A 22,897-nucleotide genomic window follows, 5' to 3' on the forward strand; every position below is an offset into this window, starting at 1 on the left:
GTGACAGGCCAAATGATTGGAACCCCGAACACGAAACATTTTATTCATGTAACCCGCAATCACACTTGGATCCTAGTGGAGTAGCTAATACATCAGTATACTCACTGTTCTACCTCAACCTTACCTCAATCAATAGCTGCAACAGCTATTCTCTTCGATTTCATTTTTCTTACCCCCTTTGGGAAATATTGAGTTTAGATTTTGAGTTGTCAAATAGTGCTTGTTATCAAAAGTCGTAAATCTTTCCTCGATGTTGCTTGGTATTCTTTTTCCGATGATAATACTGCTGGGAATTTTATTTAGTTTTCGTAATCTCAGAGAAGACAGTTCTTGTTTGCTTAAAAACTTACTCAAGAATAGGCTCAGTTAATTCACATAAGAGTGTCAAATGACCAATTTTTGGTGACGATTTTTGCGCGATGTTTCACGAAGCGAGACGCGTGTTTGTTCATTTTGTTGATGAAGACTTTAAAAGTCTGGGATATTTGCATTGTACGGATATTCAGCTTTTACATACTAATATTATGTCGGATTGAAACTCCATGTGTTGGTAGGTCGCTGGGCTCAGTGGTATGCGGTCGCGTTAGTATGACGGTGGTTTCTGGACATTGCAGGATTTAAATGCGCTTAAATAAATCCTGAAGAACAAAAAACGTAGCGAAATAATAAACCGGCCTGACGACTGAAAATGATGTGACGTAATACTACAGAGTTTCCACTCGGCATCATCAGCTATGGAAACAAGACTGAACTGAGTAACATTATTTGTCACAACCAAAAGCACGCGTCGCTTGTAACTAAGCGACTTCAAACTTGTCGCAGAATTCTTCATTTCTATCATGGCCACGACCTTACAAGTTCTATAATTAGTCCGTGCTTTGAACGTGGGTTTTTCTTGATGGTTTCTATTAAAAGAAAAAGAATTTATTTGGGGAAAAAACGAACTTCAGCTTATTTTCCAGTTGTCTTTGTTGACCTAACACTTCCACGAAAGCGAAGAAAAGCGAAGTTACATTTATGCGGCTAATGTGGTTTGAGTACATAATTTTGAGCGAGTTGAAGAAATACAACCTCTTTAAATCCAAGCACGCGTTTTTATACTTCTGAATTGCTTCTGGATTGATTCATTTATCTCCTCATTAACCGGGTTTTCGATCGTCCTTCCTTGGGTTTTTCTTCTCCAAAACACGCACCCACCACTTCGAACCCTCACGCAAATATCTCTGCCAAGTGATTTGTCGTCATAGTTTTTAAGTGATTAGCTCAACGTAACCCGTTCGCTATCACGCTATACACTTCTCCCTGTGACAGGCTTTGCCTTAGTTCTACATAGTCCTTCCTCTCTAGGGATGTGCAACTTAAGACTCTCTCGCTTTCCAATTCCGTTCTGCTTCCCTTCTTTATTTCTCGAACTCCGGTCGAGCATCGTTTGGAGATACTGTCTTAGTCTCACAAAGGTCTCCCTCACGTGTCATCCAGAGGTTCATAAATCCGTGTATGCTGCCCGAGTACTCAGAGCAACTAGTGAACTAAGACAAGGTGGACCGTGCGCCGAAACCTCGAATTTGTCTATGGATTCTCTTTGAAGAAGAAGGGAAAACGCCATATGAATTCAGCCTATTGTTGGGTCACAGTCATGGAGGGTTTTGTGCATCCTTAAAAACTCAGAAATTCCTATGAACTTGAGGATTCTCCGAGATCCCGGCATGTGAGGAATTCTTTGGGCAACACTCACCACACCCATACTAGGCATTGTTTAGTGTGAGAACAAGTTTACCTGTTCATTTTAAGTCTGTAGAATCGAATTTTCACCCGCCGCTGAAGTCGACAAGTGCATATCTTTACTAGAAGTCCTCTTAGAGTTCTTAGCTCAAGTTTTCGACAAGTACATTTTTTATTAGTATCGTATCGTTCTTTCGAATCTGCTGATCATGATGACGTAGACTGTCTTAGCCCTGAGGCCCAAGCTCGAGAGCTGGAGATTAGTATTTGAATCATAAAATCTATCTTTACGTCATTTTGAAAATTCGCGCACATCAATGTTATGTCTTTCCTCTTCTATGCGATAAACATGCACAGAAAGCGCTGCAGTCGTCGGGTAAAAAAACAAAAACTTATATTTTAAAACCATCACTCCCCATACGGGACTCTTCCATGAGGTTCCCTTTAAATGCACTAACACTACATCCTATATTTACAAGTACAACACTCAACTCACATGTCGATTCTTACGGAGGGACGAAACCGGAGAACCCGGAGAAAACCCTCGTGGCAGTCCTCGTGGCATAGGAGAGACAACCAACACATCAAACAAACTCAACTCACGTAGAATCCAATTTGATACGCAAGTTTATATTATCACCTGCACAAAACTGCATGTGAGGGCATAACGTCTAGTCCGCATTTATTAGTTCGCTCGCCCTTAAACAGTTTTCCCACCCAGTAGGCTAGCGTTGTCATATCCGACAATGTCGATACAGGTCGATATAAGCGAAGAAAAGCTCAAATCACAAAGTTTTGCCCTGCTCGATTGTCAGGGAATCGTCTGATCTTGAGAGCAAGCAACGCAACTATTGTATCTTTTTTCGATAATAATACTTGAACGCCGTTTTTTCTTTTCTTTTTTTTTTTTTTTTTTTTTTTTTTTTTTTGGACAATAAGACTGATGATTCGTTCTTATCTTTTCTTGTTTAACACTCATTAGATCGTTGTTATAAATTCATCGCTGGAACTACTTATTCGTCGGGGGGGGGGGGGGGGGGGGGGATGAATAGCTAGCTAAATAGTACAAAAATATTCATTTGTACTTGACTGGCCTATAAGGTTTGAAACACCGCACTTTTAAGAGAACTGCATATAATCTACATGTAAAAGACGAATTACAATTTGAAGAGCTGACAAAGCCAAGAGCAATGGGTATCAATGACAAACCATCGCTGAATGTGACCAAATGTATATCAGTCGTTGTTGTTTTATGTTGCGACAACTGTGCAAAAGTCTAACTCACGTTCAAACTATAACATTCTGAGGACTTTGACAGACCTGATAATTAGGTTAAGGATTTTCATGCTAATAGTCTTAAGAGCTTCGCATTCTATCTCCTAAAGGTAACCCGATCTCTTTTATTCCCCACCTCGTGCCTTCTAGACTTTACTTCGATACGATTTCATGATGCGTGAGCGAGCGGCGCGCGGATTGCACTTGACTCTGGATACAAAAACAATCTCAAGTATTGATTACAACTTCTTGTTTCCCATTAATTTCCCAGAGCTTTGAGCTGAAAAATAACCTGCGAATGGACGAGGGTAGGAAGCTGTTATTTGAATAGGAATTGAATCAGCAACGCTGTAATTGTCGTCGGCATGGTTTGATACCCGATCAAAAAAGGAAGAAGGAAGTGACTGATTCCCAGTAACCTTTGCCTTGTTCTCTACTAAATTTTCGTGCTGAAATTCAGCTGCCGACCTGTGTCTCCTTGACTGCTTACGTAACTAAATAAATACACCAGTGAATTGGTAGAATTTACTAAATTACTTGAGTGATTTTAGCGACTCTATTCGTGACTACTGATAATGGGTTATTTGCTCCTTTGGTTTTGATATATTTTCTCCTCTAGTGATGTATACGTGTTTTCTGTTTTCCTGCTTGAACCGGAATTGGGCTTGATATCATCCCGGGATGAAATCTTACTCCTCCAAAGAGTAGGTGGGCTTCAAAAGTTCAAATCAAAGTCCCGAAGACTGTCCTTAGACATTGATTTAAATGTGTTCTTCATTTGCTAGCTCAGTTCCTTCCATCGGAAACGGCGAGTCTCGCACTACCAAATGATTTCGCGAAGAGAGAAAAACAATTCAATTACCATAAAAGATTGCTGGCAAAAAGCACACCTTAAAAGCCTAAATGCAAGCATTATACCACCTATTAACACCGATTTTGCAGTGACAGTCTAGCGAAGAGGTATACCGCAGCAAATCACCCAAACTGGTTGTTGATTGGGGCTGGTATACTCCATAGAGGTCAGCTGGAAAGCAGATAACTTGAGTGGTAATATAAGCCGTTGCGTCATTCCTTTTTAATCTCTTAATTCATCGATGGGAGCAATTCGTTAGCATTTAGAAGTTTCTATGACTCTTATATACATTGTATCGTTTTGTGTATGTTTTTTGGGCCATGAAGAATATTTGGACATTTTTTCTGGCGATAGAGACAACAGGAAGCATGATACTCATCTATGGTACAACACCAGTCGTGTTATATCAATCAAAAATTTATCAAATAGAATAAACTTGTGAATATTTAAAAAACTACTTCATTCCTGTTTTTGACAAATTATTTCCCGGTTTACGCGAAAAAACGCGCAATTGTGCGTTACGTTAGGTAAACGTTATTTGAATCGGAATCTTAGACGGCCTGTCATAGTTCGTTTAGAAAAGATTTGCGTTGAAAAAAATGACGAAAAAGCCTCAAAAAATGCGCTAGTATAACTTCTGTTAACCATTTTAAGCCTCAGACGAACCGCAAATGTGTTGAAACACAAGAATATTAGCATTAATGCAAATTGGATGGTGGAATTGACAGATAGAATTGTTTATAAGCAATATCCAATCAATAAAAGATAAGGCTACTGTAAGAAACGTCAGAAAAGCGTTGACATCTGAGTAAATTACCGTCAAAAGCGATGAAAAAAAAGAGAGAGATCTCTGAATAAATTTGTCTCGTAGAAATACCTGCTGTTAAGCCGAACAAAAAGCTGGTAATCAACGCTTTTTATTTGGACAGACTAGCGAGAAGAAATAAACTCTTTAAATGTGTTATTTCCTATCATCTCTCCAAAATGAAAATGGCAAATTTCATCGATGAAATAATGATCTACTTAATGGGTTCCCTGTGGTCTCCGAAGTCTCACACGACAACTCTCACGACACGACTCTGTCTGTGCAGCCCTTTGCAGCTTTGGCCAAAACAAAAACAAAAAAACAAGAACTCGTTATATCAGTTTTTCCTGTTCACTCGTCTTTGTATTAAAAAAATGGAAAAAAATCTTGTTGGGTTTCCTGTAGCTTTTTTATTTTGAGCTTAGTCTCTCTCTGAGCTTTCTAGCTCCGAATGGAACGCCTGGACAAATCTTGATTTCAACACACGTGCAAAAACTAAGTAACATATTCCTTCAAATCATGAAGTTTTCATTCAAAGTACGACAAATTCTATGGATATTCTTTATGTATTTTGCTATTTATAAAACGAATTAATGTTTTTGTTGATTATTTTGGGGTTTTTTTTAGTTTTCTAATTTGCTAGGTACGGTTTACAAGCAAGGTAATGTAGAGTTTACTACGACAGGAGATTGTGTCGTCAGTCCTGTAGGAAACAAGGTTTCTGTCTTCGATCTGAAAAAGTAAGCCCTTTTGAGTGATAACACTTAAACTATCAACTAGTCTAATAGACATTGCTGTATACCAATTCTCCATATTCTTAATTGCTGGGTTTCAATCAGCTGATAAATTAGCACTAACTGGCTGCGACGATATACTTATATCATATATATTGAATCTTAATACTATTACCGTACCAAAATCCTCAAATGCTTAACTTGTTTTTCCATTTTTTAAAGTAACAAGTCATGGACATTGCCTTTTGAAAACCGTTTGAATATCAAGAGACTTTGTTTATCACCTGATGACACAACTTTGATAACAGTGGATGAAGGTAAAAACAGTTAATATTTAACTGGAATATTGGGGAATTTTAAACCAAGCTGCAAGTCTTCAAACAGTGAGGTTAATATTCACCTTATTCACTTAGCCTAAGGTAAATGTTATTGTATCTATGATGCTCATTCAAGGCCTTATGTGCAGCCAAGCATGAAGAGGTTAGGTGACGTGTGTAAGGTGATACCCATTTCTCAAGACTGCCTTACACAAGAACCAAAGAGTAGTCCTAGTAAATGAGACACTTAGATTGGGAAATGGAGGACACTAGTATATATCAGCCTAAAATTGGGGGGATTGGATAGGTGCTGAAATAGAACACTATAATGGATATAACAAAAAGTGGGGTGGCTAAAGTCCTCTCAGACCCTCCCCCTCCGCAGTCGTTGTTGGAAAATTCCTGAATTCTCCCTTCTCACTATAGGTCCTACCGTTATGTATGATTCCCATCAAATCTTTCTAATTACAATCCTACTTTTTCCCCAGAGGGGCGATGTATTTTGTCCAACTTCAGAACCAAGTGTGCCATACATTATTTCAACTTTAAGAAACCTGTCGAAGACATTAGATTCAGTCCTAATGGAAGGTAAGCTTTATCCTGACCAAGATTTTATAATTACTCAAGTAACAGCTGTCAAGCAATGGTTGTAGTGCACTCTCGTCTCACCACTGGTGTCTTGGGTTCAATTACTGGACTCAGCATCACATGTGAGTGGAGACTGTTGAGTCTTTTCCTTGATTCCAAGTTTTTTTCTGGGTTCTCTGGTCTTCCTTCCTCCACAAAACACAAGACACTAAATAATTTCCAATTCAGTCTACCCAGTCTGTGCATACACTTAGATCAGCCCAGAGAGGTCGTTTTAGGGTTCATTCTATAAGTTAGCCTTACCTTGACTTAAATAGACCCAAAAGTTGTTTCAGAGTTCAATCTATGAGTTAGCCGTGCCCTGACTTAGATCAGCCCAGAGGTTGTTTCAGGGTTCAATCTGTGAGTTAGCCATGCCCTGACTTAGATCAGCCCAGAGGTTGTTTACCTTATCTTAATCTATTATTTATCTCCATTAAAATATTAGATATATTGCTGTCACACATGGAAAGCATGTTCAAGTATGGGTTGCACCAGGACACACCAAGGAGTTTGCGCCATTTGTATTACACAGAACTTATACTGGCAATTATGATGATACTATGTGTATTGACTGGTCGGCAGATTCAAGGTACAGCTCCTAATGTTGCTAACAGGCCCTAAAGTTGAGGGACTTGATCTGATTGAAAAAAGGGCAGGGATGCTCGTTGTACTTTTTAGGGTTCCAAATCTAGCTGGGATTTGGTTTCACAAAATTAAAAGTACCACCAGAGTGTAAGCCAGTACCTCTTAGGGTGTTCACATAACTTCATCTTTTACTAAAAGTTATAAGAATAACCCATCTTGAAGTTGAATGGGTAGTTCCAGAAATTATCCATACCCATCCCACAGAGGAATTTGGAATTTCCGAAGGGTGGGGGATGAAAATTGAAATTTCAAGGGTTAGGGGGGTTTTTTAAAAAATTCCTCTGTGGGGGAGGTATGGATAGTTTCTGGAACTCAGGGGAAGATCCAGAGGTGGTGATGTAGGTGACTAGTCACCCCTTTTATGCTCAAATTTCTCAGTATATTGTTAGTAACAGTCACCCCCTTTTTTCTCGAGTCCCTGGTAAAACCTTTGTAAATAGTCATCCCCCTTCTAAAATTCCTGGATCTGTCCCTGGAACTGCACATACAAATAAGAACTATTTGGTATCCAACTCTTTGTTCATTCCATAAATAATCTGTATTTTCTACACATAGGTGACAATTTCTATTATGCTTTTCTTCATTTTTTTATCAATAATTTTAAAACTTTCTTCTGGTATTTTGGTTGATTCTCCCCACTAGATGGAAATAATTTTTATGGTTTTATTGCAGGTTTTTTATTGTCGGGAGTCGAGACATGACAGCAAGGATATACTCCCTCGATCCTATGGAAAACTTCAAACCTGTGACTTTATCAGGTCATCGCAATACTGTAGTTGGATGTTTCTTTATAGGGAATACACTAGACGTATCCTTGTATGCAGTAAATACAATGCTAATTAATGAGTAATCATAATTAATTATTTGCCATCCAATTCTGAAACAACTTTATCTGGGCTGATCTAGGTCAGGGCATGGCTGACTCAAAGATCAAATTGCAACGAAAACAAGAGAACTTGGAGAAAAACCCTTGAATCAAGCTAGAGACTTACTTACAAACTCGGCTTAAAATAACGGCCAGAAATCGGACAATGTCCACGCAGATTGGAACTCATCCAGTCGAGTCTTTGCCTTGCTGGTCATTTTGACCAGTAACATTGAGCCAGGAATGAGGTATGACTGAGCTAAAACTAATTTGGCCAGTGACCATAACAAGTGACTGATTGGCCTTTATTTTAACCCCTGTACTCATCACATATTGAATTCAATTTTTACCCTGTCCCCCAACCACCCACCCCAACATCATGCAGGTAAATATTTTCTACATCCTGTATCCTTCAAATCCCAAGATTACCGAATGTTTTGATTTTCTTTAACACGATTGACTCAGGCGTTTACCATTGGAAGTAATGGGGTTCTCTTGTTGTGGAAATGTTCAACAAAACCTGAATATATTGAACCAAGGAGGAAACCAAGTGATGATGATGATGAAGAGAAGGAGAAAGATGAAGATGATTCACAATCAATGGTTAAATATACAAGAGAAGCCAAGTACGTAATCAAGTCTAGTTTGGTGAATACAGTCCACTCTAGTTCAGACGCTGGCCCTCATGGTCAAAGGAGGTCCAAGTCCACTCTAGTTACAGTGGATACACTTGAGACCATCTCTTTGGGTCCTTAGTTCAGGGTCAAGCATCTGTAATAGCTAGAGTTAATTACGATCATTTCTTTGTCAGTATTTTCCACCATGGATTTTGCTCCTGTCGGCAATAGCTATGTGTCCTTAATATCGGGGGTATCCGCAAGGAGAGAGTTGTGTTTACAGCTCTTACAAAAAGGGGTTGTGAAAGTTTTGTTGCAAGTTGTAGAACCAAGCCTAAATTGCACTATGGGCAATGTGAATAGGACATTAGCATGATGGCGTCATTTGCCTCCCACTACCTAGATGCTTCGTGAATTTTCTTTCTTATTTAAACTCGTATTCCCTCATGAGAATAGTAAGACAGTTGGTGCTAATGAACTGAACAAAAGAAAGTGTGCAAGGGAGTCTGGTAGTAGAGGTAATAACACCGTCATGCAAACATCCTATTCAAATAGCAAAAGGTCATGATGATATGGAATTTTCCCAAATTTTGTCTGCATGTATTTTCAACAAATTTTCTTTTGTGTTGACATTGTATGATCCACACTACTTTTCAAGCTTGGTGTAGTAATGCAAAATGCAACAAAACTTTTACCAACTTTTTTTAAAAAGCTGTATGAAAACATTCCCATTCAAAATTAAAATAATAATAATTTATCTATCGGATAGTGCTATTCACTCTTCATACAACCCTTTGCCTTCAAAAAATTAATAAAGATAAGGAATTTCAAAATTAAAAGGGACACTGTACGATGCCTTCTAGGTAACAGCCAACCCCTGCACTCCTAGGATCAACATTTTCCTTTGACTTTATTTTCCAGACATCACTTTGAGAAAGAGAACTTCACAGAGATCACCAGCTGCACATTCCACAAACCAAGTCAAGTATTGATTGTAGGGTTTTCTAATGGAGTCTTCACCATCCATGAGATGCCTGACTTTAATCTTATACAAACCCTCAGGTAAGTACAAGTTAAGTATACTCATGCTTTCCTATCTTTTCCCATTCCTTCCCATCCTATTAAATCCCTTTGTACCCTATCCCATCCTATCCCATCCCTTTCCATCCTATTAATTCCCTTCCTATCCTATTCTATCCTATCCCATCCTATCCCTTCCCATCCTTTCCCATCTTTTTCCATCCTATTAATTCCCTTTCTATCCTATCCTATTGTACCCCATCCTATCCCATCCCTTTCCATCCTATTAATTCCCTTCCTATCCTATTCTATCCTATCCCATCCTATCCCTTCCCATCCTTTCCCATCACTTTCCATCCTATTAATTTCCTTCCTATCCTATTCTATCCTATCCCATCCTATCCCTTGCCATCCTTTCCCATTCCTTCCCATCCTATTAAATCCCTTGTGCCCTATCCCATCCCATCCCATCCCATCTCGTCCTATCCTTTGCCATCCTTTCCCATCTCTTTCCATCCTATTAATTCCCTTCCTATCCTATCCTATTCTATCCTCTCCCATCCTATCCCTTGCCATCCTTTCCCATTCCTTTCCATCCTATTAAATCTCTTTGTGCCCTATCCCATCCCATCCCTTCCCATCCTATCCCTTGCCATCCTATCCCCTCCCTTCCCATCCTATGAAATCCCTTTGTACCCTATCCCATCCTATCCTATCCCATCCCCATCCTTTCCCATTCCTTCCCATCCTATTAAATCCCTTCTTACCCTAATACATCCTATCCCATCCTATCTCTTGGCATCCTTTCCTATCCTATCCCTTCCCATCCTATTAAATCCCTTCCTATCCTATCCTATCCTATCCTATCCTATCCCTTCCTATCCTATTCTATTCTATCCCATCCTATCCCATCCTATCCTATTCTATTCCATCCAATCCTCCAATCCCTGCTCAGCTCAGCTCAAGTAGGCAATCCCATGACCATCTTATCCTTCCATGTCCCATCTTATCCAGTTGCATTCATCCCATTCAATCTCATCTCATCTCTCCCCAGCTCATTCTATCCTACCTTATTTGATTCAATTTTATTCTATTCCATATCCTTTTGTATAACTTCTCAAATCTTACTCACTATCCCATCCCATATTTTTTATTTCATTCCATTCTGTTTTTCCCATTCTTCTCCTTCCTCTCCATCTGTCTTCTCTTTGCTCCATTTATTTCCCTGTTCTATTTATTCAATTTTTCCTATTTCATTTCATTTCAGTATATCCCAGAAGACCATCACATCTGTTGCTGTCAACCCAACGGGTGAATGGCTGACATTTGGTTGTGCAAACATTGGTCAGTTGCTGGTCTGGGAGTGGCAGAGTGAAACCTACATACTTAAACAACAAGGTCACTACTATGATATGAACATACTGGCATATTCTCCTGACGGCAACTATATTGCTACTGGTGGGGATGACGCAAAGGTAAATGTCTACCTTGACCCTCAATACCTTATGCTTGCTATTTATGGCTTGCTATAAGCAGCAACCTCTTATGGCTCTCTAGTACTGAGACTGACCCCTTATTTGTCCACCTTTATATTGGGCTGCATGTGGCATCGGCTCTCCCAGTTTTAGTTGTGAATGCTCACCTAACCTTTCCCCATTGTGTCTACCTTTCCACTAGCTTATTTTCTATTTTATTTTCTGTATTTTACTGCACACAGGTAAAATTGTGGAATACAATGACAGGATTCTGTTTTGTGACATTCCATGAGCATTCAGCTGCAGTAACTGGGGTGGTGTTCAACAGCAATGGTCAGGTTGTTCTTAGTTCCTCTCTGGATGGCACAGTCAGAGCATTTGATCTTAATAGGTAATGTTGGCTGTTATCTATTCATACATCCATACATCAACCCATTTATTGGCTTATCCATCCTTTCTTCCATCCATTCTTCCTTCCATCCGTCCGTCCGTCCGTCCGTCCACCCAACCACCCACCTATCCACCCCATCAGCCATCTACCCATCCAGTTCATCCCATTTCTTGTTATTAACTTGTCGTTACGATGGAGAGTAGGTGCCTGGCAAAGCGGTAGGCGATGGCAACTAGCTGGCAAGAGGTAACCATGGCAACCAAGCCACGGGTCAACCTCGGCACCTGTCACACTGCTTACACAGTGGAAGTAAACTACTTACCTTGTCCAACCAGAGGAGGGTGGGCGGGGCAAAACCGCGATATGAAGGCAATGGCTAACAGCAACTCAGCTACAGCAACCACGAGGCCTTAGGCAGCAACTGCGCATGCGCAAGTCTCACACCGCTGGCCAGCACTCCACTCCCAGTTAACTTTGCTTAAATTTAACCACATTTAACTTGTCGTTACGATGGAGAGTAGGTGCCTGGCAAAGCGGTAGGCGATGGCAACTAGCTGGCAAGAGGTAACCATGGCAACCAAGCCACGGGTCAACCTCCATTACTCCTCTCCAAGCATTTAGTGTGGTGCTTGGAGTTGGTCGACCCGTGGCAGGAGCCATGGGACCGACCAACACCCAGAACTGCATCTCCAAGCACCAGCAGTCGCTGCCTCTCCAGTTGTCACGCATGCAGACACAACATCCATAGGTAGTGTGGTGTACGCGACTCAACCCAGGTGGCAATGGCTAGCATGAGGGCAAAATTGACAATGTACAAATGGTGGCCAAGCTAAAAGGATTCCACTTACCAAAACTAAGCAAGTTTACCAGAGGCATTAATGATTACTTGCTGAGGAGTTCTAATATACTGTTTATAGGCATCACTTTTCCAACGGCCCAAGACTTGGATTAAATGATCTGGTATACCCACTTGAGCCGCTGTAGTTGCGGCCTCAATACGGAAGCTATGGCTTGAAAAGTTACCAGCTACACCTGCTGATTGTAGAATAGCCCTGAGTCTGTCAGTGACCAGCTGCCTAGTCAGTGGCTGACCATCAGCCAGCAGGAAGAGTGGGCCTGGAAGATTACCACGATATGCTAAATAGTTCAGCACTGCTCTCACAGCACACAGGGATGATGATCCGCGACCAACATACACATGACAACCCTGACGAAACGGATCCGTTTTTGAGGCTTTAATGAACAGTCTTAAGCAAGAAGGAGACCCTGTAGAGTCCACGGTTATGTCCTGCACAGTCAGGTGTACATCTGGATCAAATTTTTTAAGCGAGGGGCAAGTAAATTCGGCTGAGCGAAGGAAACCAAAATAAGCCAATGAGCAAGCAGCCCAAAACATGCAGTCATTGAACGAAGATAGAACCAAGCCAGAGTGTACTACTCTCAGGACCTCTGGAGTAACAGGAAGTCTAGACGAAGAAGAGGCGACGCCTTGGGTTCGCTTAATGCCTTTTGTCACTCTTTGGAGCCGCAAGCAGTTCTGAAGTGGATCATCGAAACCTTGTTCAATATGGAGGGAACGGACAGCTGACAGATAAACTTTTATAGAGGAATGACGCATCGACTCGGCCAGCATTGTCACAAATAAGCAGAGGGTCCATTCATCTGTGGGACATGGTGAGCCTGATGGGGATAAGCGGCCACTTTGGTAGCAAAACTTCTCTTGGGCGGTAGAATAACAGCGACGGGTGGAATGCGCTAAACCCTCAAATAAATAGACCAAACACTGATTATTTAGAGAACCGATGTCAGAGAAGACAGAAGCTGAGCTGGGACCTCTGCTGGGTATAGGTTGGCGTTCGGGGCCAGAGAACGGAAGACCTGCATATTAAAACGAGAAAGAGCATCAGCTATCCCATTACGAATACCTGCCACATGTTCAGCTGAAAAGGAAAAGCCATGACGGGCTGCTGCAAACAGAAGGCTTCGGAGTAAAACCATGATCGAAGAGTCTCTGGAAGTCCTGCTATTTAGGATTGCTACCACAGCTTCGTTGTCCACCTTAAACAGAACACGCTGCTTTCTCCAACCGTGACCCCAGATATGCGCTGCCAGTACGACTGGAAATAACTCCTTGTAAGCAATGGAGAGGGAAGCTTGCCGAGGTAACCACCTGCCATTGAACCAATCAGAATCGAGGAAGGCACCATAACCCCGTGTTCCTGAGGCGTCTGACCCTACGCAAACCGTAGGTGGAGGCTGTAGTGAGGGGAGCAGGAAAAAACTTATCCCGTTCCATTGATTGAAAAAATCCAGCCACCACTTCAGGTCTTTCTTGAATTCTGTATTCAGGCGGATGGGGTGATCATCTTTTCGGAAGCAACAGAGTAGATCAATCATTCTCCGAAGAAAAGTGCGACCTGGCCAAACTACCTTAGAGGCATGATAGAGTACACCAATCAGCGACTGAAGTTGTTTCTTGTGGCACCAGTTGTAAGAAGACCAAGTTCTCAACAGTTCCAGGGTAGCAGCAAATTTGTCGGCAGGGAGACGCAGAGTTTCGGCCATTGTGTCAATTTCAATCCCTAAAACTACTAGGCAGGTGGATGGCCCTACACACTTGTCTGGGTGTAGGGGCAGACCTAGGTCAGCGGTAATGGATGTAGCGATAGCTAAATTGTTAGCACATAAAGCTGAATTAGGAGGTCCAGCTAGTACGAAATCATCTAAATAGTGGCGGATGTCAGGTATCCCATAGTTAGACTGAAGAATCCACTCCACTGCATTGGCGATTGAGTTAAAGATGAAGGGGGCTGATCGCAAACCAAAGGGAAGGACAAGGTCAACAAAGTACTTTGACCTCCATCTCATGCCCAAAAGATGTCGGTCAGATGGGTGAACTGGGACATTTCTGAAAGCACTTTCGATGTCGAACTTAGCCAGCATAGCCCCCTTACCCAGTTTGGAACCCATCTTAACTATATCGTCAATTCTAATGTATTGCAGTGAGCACTCCTCAGGGTCGATGCCATCATTAACACTGTGGCCAAATGGGGAGGACAGGTCAAAAATTAGACGCCATTTTTCTGGTTGACCTTTCTTTGGAATCACGCCAAAACTGCTTACTTGAAGAGGAATAATGGGAGGGGATTCAAAGGGGCCAGCCACCCGCCCCAATCTAACTTCCTTGTCTAAATACACATCAACGACTTGAGACTGCTGATATGCTGAAGCTTTGTTCTTCTTTGACGATTTCAACTTGACAGACGACTTAAAACCCAGTTGGAAACCATCTTTAATGCCATGCAGTATAAATTCTACCCATTGCCGATTGGGGTGATTCTGTAAGCCATGGGCGAATTTATCATAATTCAAAGAAGAAATTTCAGCAACTGAAGGGAGGGGAAGGCTGGTGCCTATGAAACAATGTATAAATAGATCAACAAATGCCCCCATAAATGATTAAGTCAACATTAAATGACGTACGTTAAGTTCGACACACAATGTAGTGTCTAAGTGATATTCAACAAACTAGAACGAAAATTAAAATGGTGCTGTTCTCTGAACCTAATAACACAGCCTTGAGTCCAAAGTCACATGCTTAGTGGTATTTTCTGCGCTTGGCCTCGGACGGATTGACAGAGCGGGAACGTTCCAAATTTCTGGGCTTGATCGGCTCTGGGCATGCACTCTTGCGATGGTCCCCTTCGCAGCTACTGCAAGCATGGCGGAACCGACATTCGGGAGAAGGGGCAATGCACCGACCAGCATTCCAAGAGTGGCAAAGGACCCTTGAGGTCAAACTACCTTGGGCCTCCCTCCCCCCTGCTGTAGTTGAAGCAACCACTCGAGGGCGCACCTGGGCACCTGCAGTGTTAAAACTGTAAAGTTGGACATTCATTGTTGACCACGTTGTGCATTTCTCAGCAGCAGCATATTCTCGAAACTCCCGATCATAGTTCAGCCATGCACTGCCACTAAACTGTCGGTATGTGCGCAAGATAAGGAGCTTGTACTTGAGCAAATCGTCTTTGCGGTTGGGAAAATATTTTCCGACGATTAAAGAATAAATGGTGAAAGCTTCCACCCAAGATGTAATATCTGAAATTTGCTTTTTGTTTTTCTTGGCGGTGTTACAAAGGATGAGGCGGCCATCGAAGTGCAGTTGTGGCTCTGGTTCTTGAGAGGAGATGTTTTCCGGCAGCAAGTCCTCAAGATGAACAAATTTTCCGGCAAGAATTTGGGCCACCACTTTGTAGGGAACGGGAGAATAACCAGGACCCACTACAAACGGCTGGTTAAGGGGGGGCGTGTTCCCCAGGAAATTTTCCGGCGCCGAAAATGACGAAGACGACGTCGCGGCACTTGGGACAGTTACGGGCCGAGGGAGAGTAAAAGGCGATACAAATGAAGGTACAGATAAGGCAGACGTACCTGAGCAAGATGGCGGAGGCAAATAAGCCGAAGACGCAGTTGATGAAGAAGGAGGCGACCCGGCCATGGATGTCCACGGCATAGATGAGCCAGTCTGGGCCAATTGGTTAGTACGGTTGGCCAGAGGCGTCGAAGAACCCTCGTTGTTCTCGGGCAAAGATCCAGAACCCGCCGATGACGAGGCAACGCCTGCCGCTAGTAAAGCCGAGTTGACCATGGCCGCCAAAGGTGCTTTTAAAGCTTCTACTACTGATGTAACCAACTCAGTAGACGGCGCAGTAGATGTAGGGACGCCATTACAAGCCGACTCAACCGAAACTGGAGGAGCCAGCGAAGAAGAACAAGAGGTAGGAACCATGCTGTCCAAGCTATTGCGTGTGTTACGGGGCATTTTTTATCGACCAAACAATTAACACGAGGACAAGGAACAATGGAAAGACGATCGTAAATAGACGTCGAAACGCTGGAAGAACCACTAACAATAAGGATTGAGAAAGGATGGCTTGAAAAAAGGCGTATAAACCAGAAGCAAAACCGCGATATGAAGGCAATGGCTAACAGCAACTCAGCTACAGCAACCACGAGGCCTTAGGCAGCAACTGCGCATGCGCAAGTCTCACACCGCTGGCCAGCACTCCACTCCCAGTTAACTTTGCTTAAATTTAACCACATTTATCAATTTCCCATTTTTATTTCTCTTCCTAGATATCGTAACTTCCGTACCTTCACCTCACCACGCCCTGCACAGTTCTCATGCCTTGCTATTGACAAAAGTGGTGAGGTAGTCAGCGCTGGATCATCGGACACCTTTGAAATCTTTGTGTGGTCCATGCAAACTGGCCGACTGTTAGAAGTAAGTTGCCTTATGGTGTTTACATGTATACATTAGTACATGTGTAGCATGCGTTCGCAGCTAATGCGTCATCTTTCACCACTGTGGTTCCAACGGGTCGGGTCACAGGTTCGAGCCCTGCGGTCGTAACATGTGAATTGAGTTTGTTTCATGTGTTGTTCTCTCCTGTGCTACGAGGGTTTTCTCCAGGTTCTCCGATTTCCTCCCTCCATTAATATCAACATGTGAGTCGAGCGTTGTGTGCATAGAATATTGAATGAAGTGGTAGTGCGTGTGAGCGAAAAGTGTTCCCAATTAGTGTTAATGCGCTAGAACGACAAGACACTTAAATAAAGTGATTTATTTTATTTTATTTTATTTTATTTTATTTTATTATGAAGATATTCCAAGGACAAGTGCAGTGACAGGGACGATAAGGGGGCTGGCACTCAGTACAATTCTTTGTATAGGAAATCGCTCGATCTCGAGTACAATTCGGAATTTACGGGTACGAGCGATGTTTTGAAAGTTTCCAAAATTGGATGAGCCATTAAGAGAGTCCAATTTGGGTACTTTCAAAACATCACGAGTATCTATAAATTCCGAATCGTACGAGAAGATTGTGCGATTTTTTGTTTATAATACACTCAACAAAATAGAGCAACTTAATTTGGACTTTACAGAGTACAATTTGGGATTTAATTGTACTCGTCTTGTCCAATCAGAATCGAGTAATTTTGTAGAGTTTATTATAAACAAACAAAATGACCAGAAATGACAAAGCGTGTTATCAAAATATACACCTACATTTAATAAACAACCAAACACTCCTGATTTGCAAGTACTTGTTTCATTACTACCTTCCTCATCAACATTGATATCAATTGTTTTAAGGTTCTTGCTGGCCATGAGGCACCCGTGTCTGGACTAGCTTTCAATCCCACTCAGCCATTTTTGGTATCAGGGTCCTGGGACAAGACTGTGAAAGTCTGGAACGTGTTTGAGAGTAAAATAAGTCGAGAGACGCTTGACCTCACATCAGATGGTAAGATGAATGTTGTCCATAGTGGGTTGTCATTATTCCCTATACGTTCATCCAATCTAATTCAGGTCCATTCTTATTTCTGTACGTTACCCAACCAAATTCATGTTCACAATTTTTAAGATCAAATCTTGTTCTTTTTCGGCAGTTGTGACTATCGCAATTCGACCAGATGGCAAAGAGGTAGCAGTGTCTACCCTGGACGGGACGCTTACCTTCTGGGACATCGTATCAGCCGTTCAAGTCAAGTCTGTTGATGGGCATCGAGACCTCGGGGGAGGTAGACGAGCACAGGACATGATAACAGCAAAGTCTTCGTCTTTTGGAAAGTATGTTAACATTTTGCAGTGTGGACATCCTAACTGAATCCATTCTTATAGATTTAACCAAACACGATGGAATGAAAGCTTTAACCAACCAGGAGAGAGGAAAATCATACTGACCTCAGCCAATCACATTTGTTTATTAATTGTTCCAAATAGCCATGCAACAAAACAACAACAAATAACTTAATTCGTACAAAATAAATAATACAACCATAAATTATTAGATTTAGGAAGAATTCAAACAAAAAGATCGTACATATCATCTAAAAGTAGCAGAAGCTAATCTAGTCAGATGACATTGAGTTTTTCATTTTCTCAGGTGTTTTTCAAGTCTTTGCTACTCAGCTGACGGGCAGTGTGTTCTTGCTGGAGGACGTTCAAAATTTGTCTGCATCTACCATGTAGAACAGCAGGTACAAATGAGTTTTAGAATGGAGTTGAACGAGTGTAGATGTAATAATGATGCTTTACCCTGCTTGCGGAGGTCTTTCTGCTTCCTGCCCCTCCCCCCTTTCTGATTTTGGCCCTACGTGGGGAAGAAAAATAATCTTAGCTCGCAGGGTAATGATGCGTTGGATGTCATTGCATTGTTCTACTGTTCGTAGGTATTGGTAGTAAGCAGCTGTCGTTCTTGTTTCAGATCCTCATGAAGAGATTTCAAGTGTCTGGGAATAAATCTTTTGATGCCATGCAGGTAACGAATATAACTGTTGCCTACACAACCACCATGTTACTCATCATGTATCATCATGTATCATCATCATATTATCATTGTCATGTATCATCATCGTGTATGATATATCATCATCGTGTATCATCATCATGTATCATCATCATGTATCATCATCATGTATCATCATCATGTATCATCATCATGTATTATGTATCATCATCATGTATCATCATCATGTATCATCATCATGTATCATCATCACATATCATCATGTATCATCATCATGTATCATCATCATGTATCATCATCATGTATCATCATCATGTATCATCATCATGTATCATCATGTATCATCATCATGTATCATCATCATGTATCATCATCATGTATCATCATCATGTATCATCATCATGTATCATCATCATGTATCATCATCATGTATCATCATCATGTATCATCATCATGTATCATCATCATGTATCATCATCATGTATCATCATCATGTATCATCATCATGTATCATCATCATGTATCATCATGTATCATCATCATGTATCATCATCATGTATCATCATCATGTATCATCATACATGTATCATCATCATGTATCATCATCATGTATCATCATCATGTATCATCATGTATCATCATCATGTATCATCATCACATATCATCATGTATCATCATCATGTATCATCATCATGTATCATCATCATGTATCATCATCATGTATCATCATCATGTATCATCATCATGTACCATCATCATGTATCATCATCATGTATCATCATCATGTATCATCATCATGTATCATCATCATGTATCATCATCATGTATCATCATCATGTATCATCATCATGTATCATCATGTATCATCATCATGTATTATGTATCATCATCATGTATCATCATCATGTATCATCATCACATATCATCATGAATCATGTATCATCATCATGTATCATCATCATGTATCATCATGTATCATCATCATGTATCATCATCACATATCATCATGTATCATCATCATGTATCATCATCATGTATCATCATCATGTATCATCATCATGTATCATCATCATGTATCATCATCATGTACCATCATCATGTATCATCATGTATCATCATCATGTATCATCATCATGTATCATCATCATGTATCATCATTCATGTATCATCATCATGTATCATCTTCATGTATCATCATCATGTATCATCATCATGTACCATCATCATGTATCATCTTCATCATATAGGATGATTTCATCAGTATACTAAGTCATGTACATTTGACAGGAATATATTCGCAGCGATCGCATGACAGACGCAGGCCCAGTAGACCTGATCGATGATGAAGACAGCGACAAAGAAGACATCTCTCTGCCTGGAGTAACCAAGGGTGACATGAGCTCCAGAACCACCAAACCAGAGATCCGTGTCAAAAGTGTGCAGTTTTCCCCAACAGGTAATAATAATAATAATAACAACAACAACGACGACGACGACGACGAAGACAGGACGACAACGACAACGACAACACTAAAACACGAAAACGCTACGCCCAAGCTAAAAGGGATTATTATCGCAACTTGAATTTTGAAGTCATGTCAGTGACCTCGACGACACATCGTTCAAGCATTCTGATTGGTTAATTATCACTTTCATGCGCTTTGATTGGCACAGGGGACATCTTACAGTAGCGTGACCACTTTTTTAGTCACGCAATACTAACTCTATTTCGTGACAGGTCGTGCCTGGTCCGCAGCAACGACGGAAGGTCTCATAATCTACTCTCTCGACGCTTCACTGGTCTTCGATCCCTATGACTTGGACACTGATGTCACGCCAGAAACTACACGAAGAGTGTTAGCCAAGGGAGAGTTCAGTAGGGCCCTGGTGCTGAGTTTTAGGCTCAATGAACAAGATCTTGTTAGAGAAGTGGTTGAAAGTATCAAATCTTGTGACAGTACGTATAACGTTTCAATTCCTTTCTATTCATTTTAATCCCCCTCTTCTCTTCCTTCCGCCCTCTTCTCTTCCTTCCGCCCTCTCCTTGCCTTCCCTTGCCCTTCCTTTCACCCTCTGCCTCGGTTTTCCATTTTGTGTCCTCTATTTGTCTTGTATTCCTTACCCTTCCTTCCTGCTGCCCCCTCCCCCCCTTGCCAAAGTTTGGTATTATTTTTGACCCAGTTATCTTTTAATTCAGTTCGTCTGGTCGTACAGTCATTGTCCGAGGTCTACGTTGACAAGATGCTGAAGTTTGTGTCCGGTGAACTCGAATCTTCTCGACATCTCGAGTTTTATTTGTTATGGTGCAAAGAACTATTCACAGTACACGGGCAGGCGATCAAGCAGCGCTCACCTAATGTTATGCATGTACTTAGAACGTTACAGAAAAACATGACGCGGCATCAGGAAGATTTGGGACAACTGTGAGTTGATTAGCCACATGTAGTACAGGCCATGTATGCAATATAAGCCACGTGTGGTACACGCCCATCTATGCAATATCTTCCACGTGTAGTACACTCCCATCTATGCAATATCAGCCACGTGTAGTACACGCCCATCTGTGCAATATCAGCCACGTGTAGTACACTCCCATCTATGCAATATCAGCCACGTGTAGTACACTCCCATCTATGCAATATAAGCCACGTGTAGTACATGCCCATCTATGCAATATCTGCCACGTGTAGTACACTCCCATCTGTGCAATATCAGCCACGTGTAGTACACGCCCATCTATGCAATATAAGCCACGTGTAGTACATGCCCATCTATGCAATATCTGCCACATGTAGTACACTCCCATCTGTGCAGTATCAGCCACGTGTAGTACACGCCCATCTATGCAATATAAGCCACGTGTAGTACACGCCCATCTATTCAATATCTGCCACGTGTAGTACACTCCCATCTATGCAATATCAGCCACGTGTAGTACACGGCCATCTATGCAATATCAGCCAAGTGTAGTACACACCCATCTGTACAATATCAGGCATGTGTAGTACACGCCCATCTGTACAATATCAGCCACGTGTAGTACACGCCCATCTGTACAATGTCAGCCACGTGTAGTACACGCCCATCTATGCAATGTCAGCCACGTGTAGTACACGCCCATCTATGCAACATCAGCCACGTGTAGTACACGCCCATCTATGCAATGTCAGCCACGTGTAGTACACGCCCATCTATGCATTATCAGGCACGAGGACTCGCTCGTTCGGGATATGATACGAAAAACTCGTGAATAAAAACGATATGAAGCTCTTAACGTGATAATCTCTAAATAGCAATGTGCTCACACGATGCCCATTGTTTTCTCCATAGGTGTTCCAGTAATTCCTACACACTTTCTTACCTTCTTGCGATCTCTGATATGGTCAAAAGTAACAAAAGAACTGCCGAAGAGGAACTTGACGAACCAGAAATTTAACCCAGTGTTAGTTTGCCGCGTATTACAGCTAGAGTCAGACAGCAGCCAGAAGATGAATCGGTAATCAGGTGCAGCTTTACGATGTAATCCACCAAACAATATGTTGGAAATCTAACTCTCACCTATCGTACCTATCATGTATATCTCATTGTGCATATTCTTGTTGGTGGGTTTCCTATGTCGATACTAGTCTCCCAAGTCTCCCTCTCCTGCACCTTTCACGGGAAGCTCAGAGACAGAATCACAGAGAGATGCCAGTGAGATGTCTAGCCTCTGCTCTTTGTCAAGACTGTCTAAGCACTGCCTTTTGAAATTTCCTAGAACCACCCTTGGTTGATCTTTATCTACTCATTTCCTAGGATGGAGGCAGTATTTTAGTAGTGGGGAAATAGCTCAACAACTGCCAGAGAAAGACTCCTCGAGAGATATATAGGGGACCGTTCATTTTATACGGGCATGGGAGGGCTAGTGGGATTTGGGAGCCACAATAAAAAAAAGGCATTTAAGGGGGTAGACTGATTCCATAAGTTGTAGTGTTCGCTCCTTTGTGCAAAAGAGCAAAAACACTGACTTATGGAAACAGTCTATTGGGGGGGGGGGGGGGGGGGCACCCCAAAATAATTAGCTAAATAGAAAATTTATTTTAAAATGTATCCTGGGGCCACATAAAAAAAATCACGTTGGGAAGAGGTCATACATTTTTTCAATTACAATTCACACAATCCCACCAGCCCCAATGCCCCTAAAAAATGAATTGTCCCTAGAGGCACGCTAGCCAAGTATAACAAAATAAACAAAC

The 22,897-nt window shown here is 41.6% G+C and overlaps 3 protein-coding genes across 3 annotated transcripts; 1 reads left to right on the forward strand and 2 right to left on the reverse strand.

The window, feature by feature from the left end:
- The first annotated feature begins 5,142 nt into the window (after nucleotides 1–5,142).
- Nucleotides 5,143–22,651, forward strand: LOC116299993 (periodic tryptophan protein 2 homolog). The gene is made up of 19 exons (XM_089039579.1): nucleotides 5,143–5,192; nucleotides 5,283–5,395; nucleotides 5,612–5,706; nucleotides 6,195–6,294; nucleotides 6,782–6,925; nucleotides 7,654–7,789; nucleotides 8,312–8,472; nucleotides 9,385–9,525; nucleotides 10,751–10,958; nucleotides 11,201–11,349; nucleotides 16,486–16,633; nucleotides 17,507–17,657; nucleotides 17,803–17,983; nucleotides 18,300–18,393; nucleotides 18,621–18,674; nucleotides 19,950–20,118; nucleotides 20,401–20,619; nucleotides 20,860–21,085; nucleotides 21,993–22,651. Exons 1-19 carry the CDS (start codon nucleotides 5,175–5,177, stop codon nucleotides 22,096–22,098), a joined length of 2,613 nt encoding a protein of 870 aa, XP_088895705.1. The 5' UTR covers nucleotides 5,143–5,174; the 3' UTR covers nucleotides 22,099–22,651.
- LOC148906034 (uncharacterized) lies at nucleotides 11,532–13,057 on the reverse strand. Its single transcript, XM_089039195.1, has one exon. It carries the CDS (start codon nucleotides 12,980–12,982, stop codon nucleotides 12,203–12,205), a length of 780 nt encoding a protein of 259 aa, XP_088895321.1. The 5' UTR covers nucleotides 12,983–13,057; the 3' UTR covers nucleotides 11,532–12,202.
- Nucleotides 14,854–16,441, reverse strand: LOC148906035 (uncharacterized). Its single transcript, XM_089039194.1, has one exon. It carries the CDS (start codon nucleotides 16,169–16,171, stop codon nucleotides 14,948–14,950), a length of 1,224 nt encoding a protein of 407 aa, XP_088895320.1. The 5' UTR covers nucleotides 16,172–16,441; the 3' UTR covers nucleotides 14,854–14,947.
- Nucleotides 22,652–22,897: the final 246 nt, after the last annotated feature.

The sequence above is a fragment of the Actinia tenebrosa genome, unplaced genomic scaffold (genome assembly GCF_029948245.1).
Source record: "Actinia tenebrosa isolate PJP-AT-01 unplaced genomic scaffold, QUT_ActTen_1.0 PGA_scaffold6__47_contigs__length_16458017, whole genome shotgun sequence".
NCBI lineage: Eukaryota > Metazoa > Cnidaria > Anthozoa > Actiniaria > Actiniidae > Actinia > Actinia tenebrosa.

Coding starts and splice junctions, on each gene's coding strand:
- LOC148906034 (XM_089039195.1), bottom strand. CDS start 12,982: ATGCTGGCCGAGTCGATGCGTCATTCCTCTATAAAAGTTTATCTGTCA.
- LOC116299993 (XM_089039579.1), top strand. Junction 20,119..20,400: donor TGTGCAGTTTTCCCCAACAG/GTAATAATAATA, acceptor ATTTCGTGACAG/GTCGTGCCTGGTCCGCAGCA. Junction 20,620..20,859: donor AAGTATCAAATCTTGTGACA/GTACGTATAACG, acceptor CTTTTAATTCAG/TTCGTCTGGTCGTACAGTCA.
- LOC148906035 (XM_089039194.1), bottom strand. CDS start 16,171: ATGCCCCGTAACACACGCAATAGCTTGGACAGCATGGTTCCTACCTCT.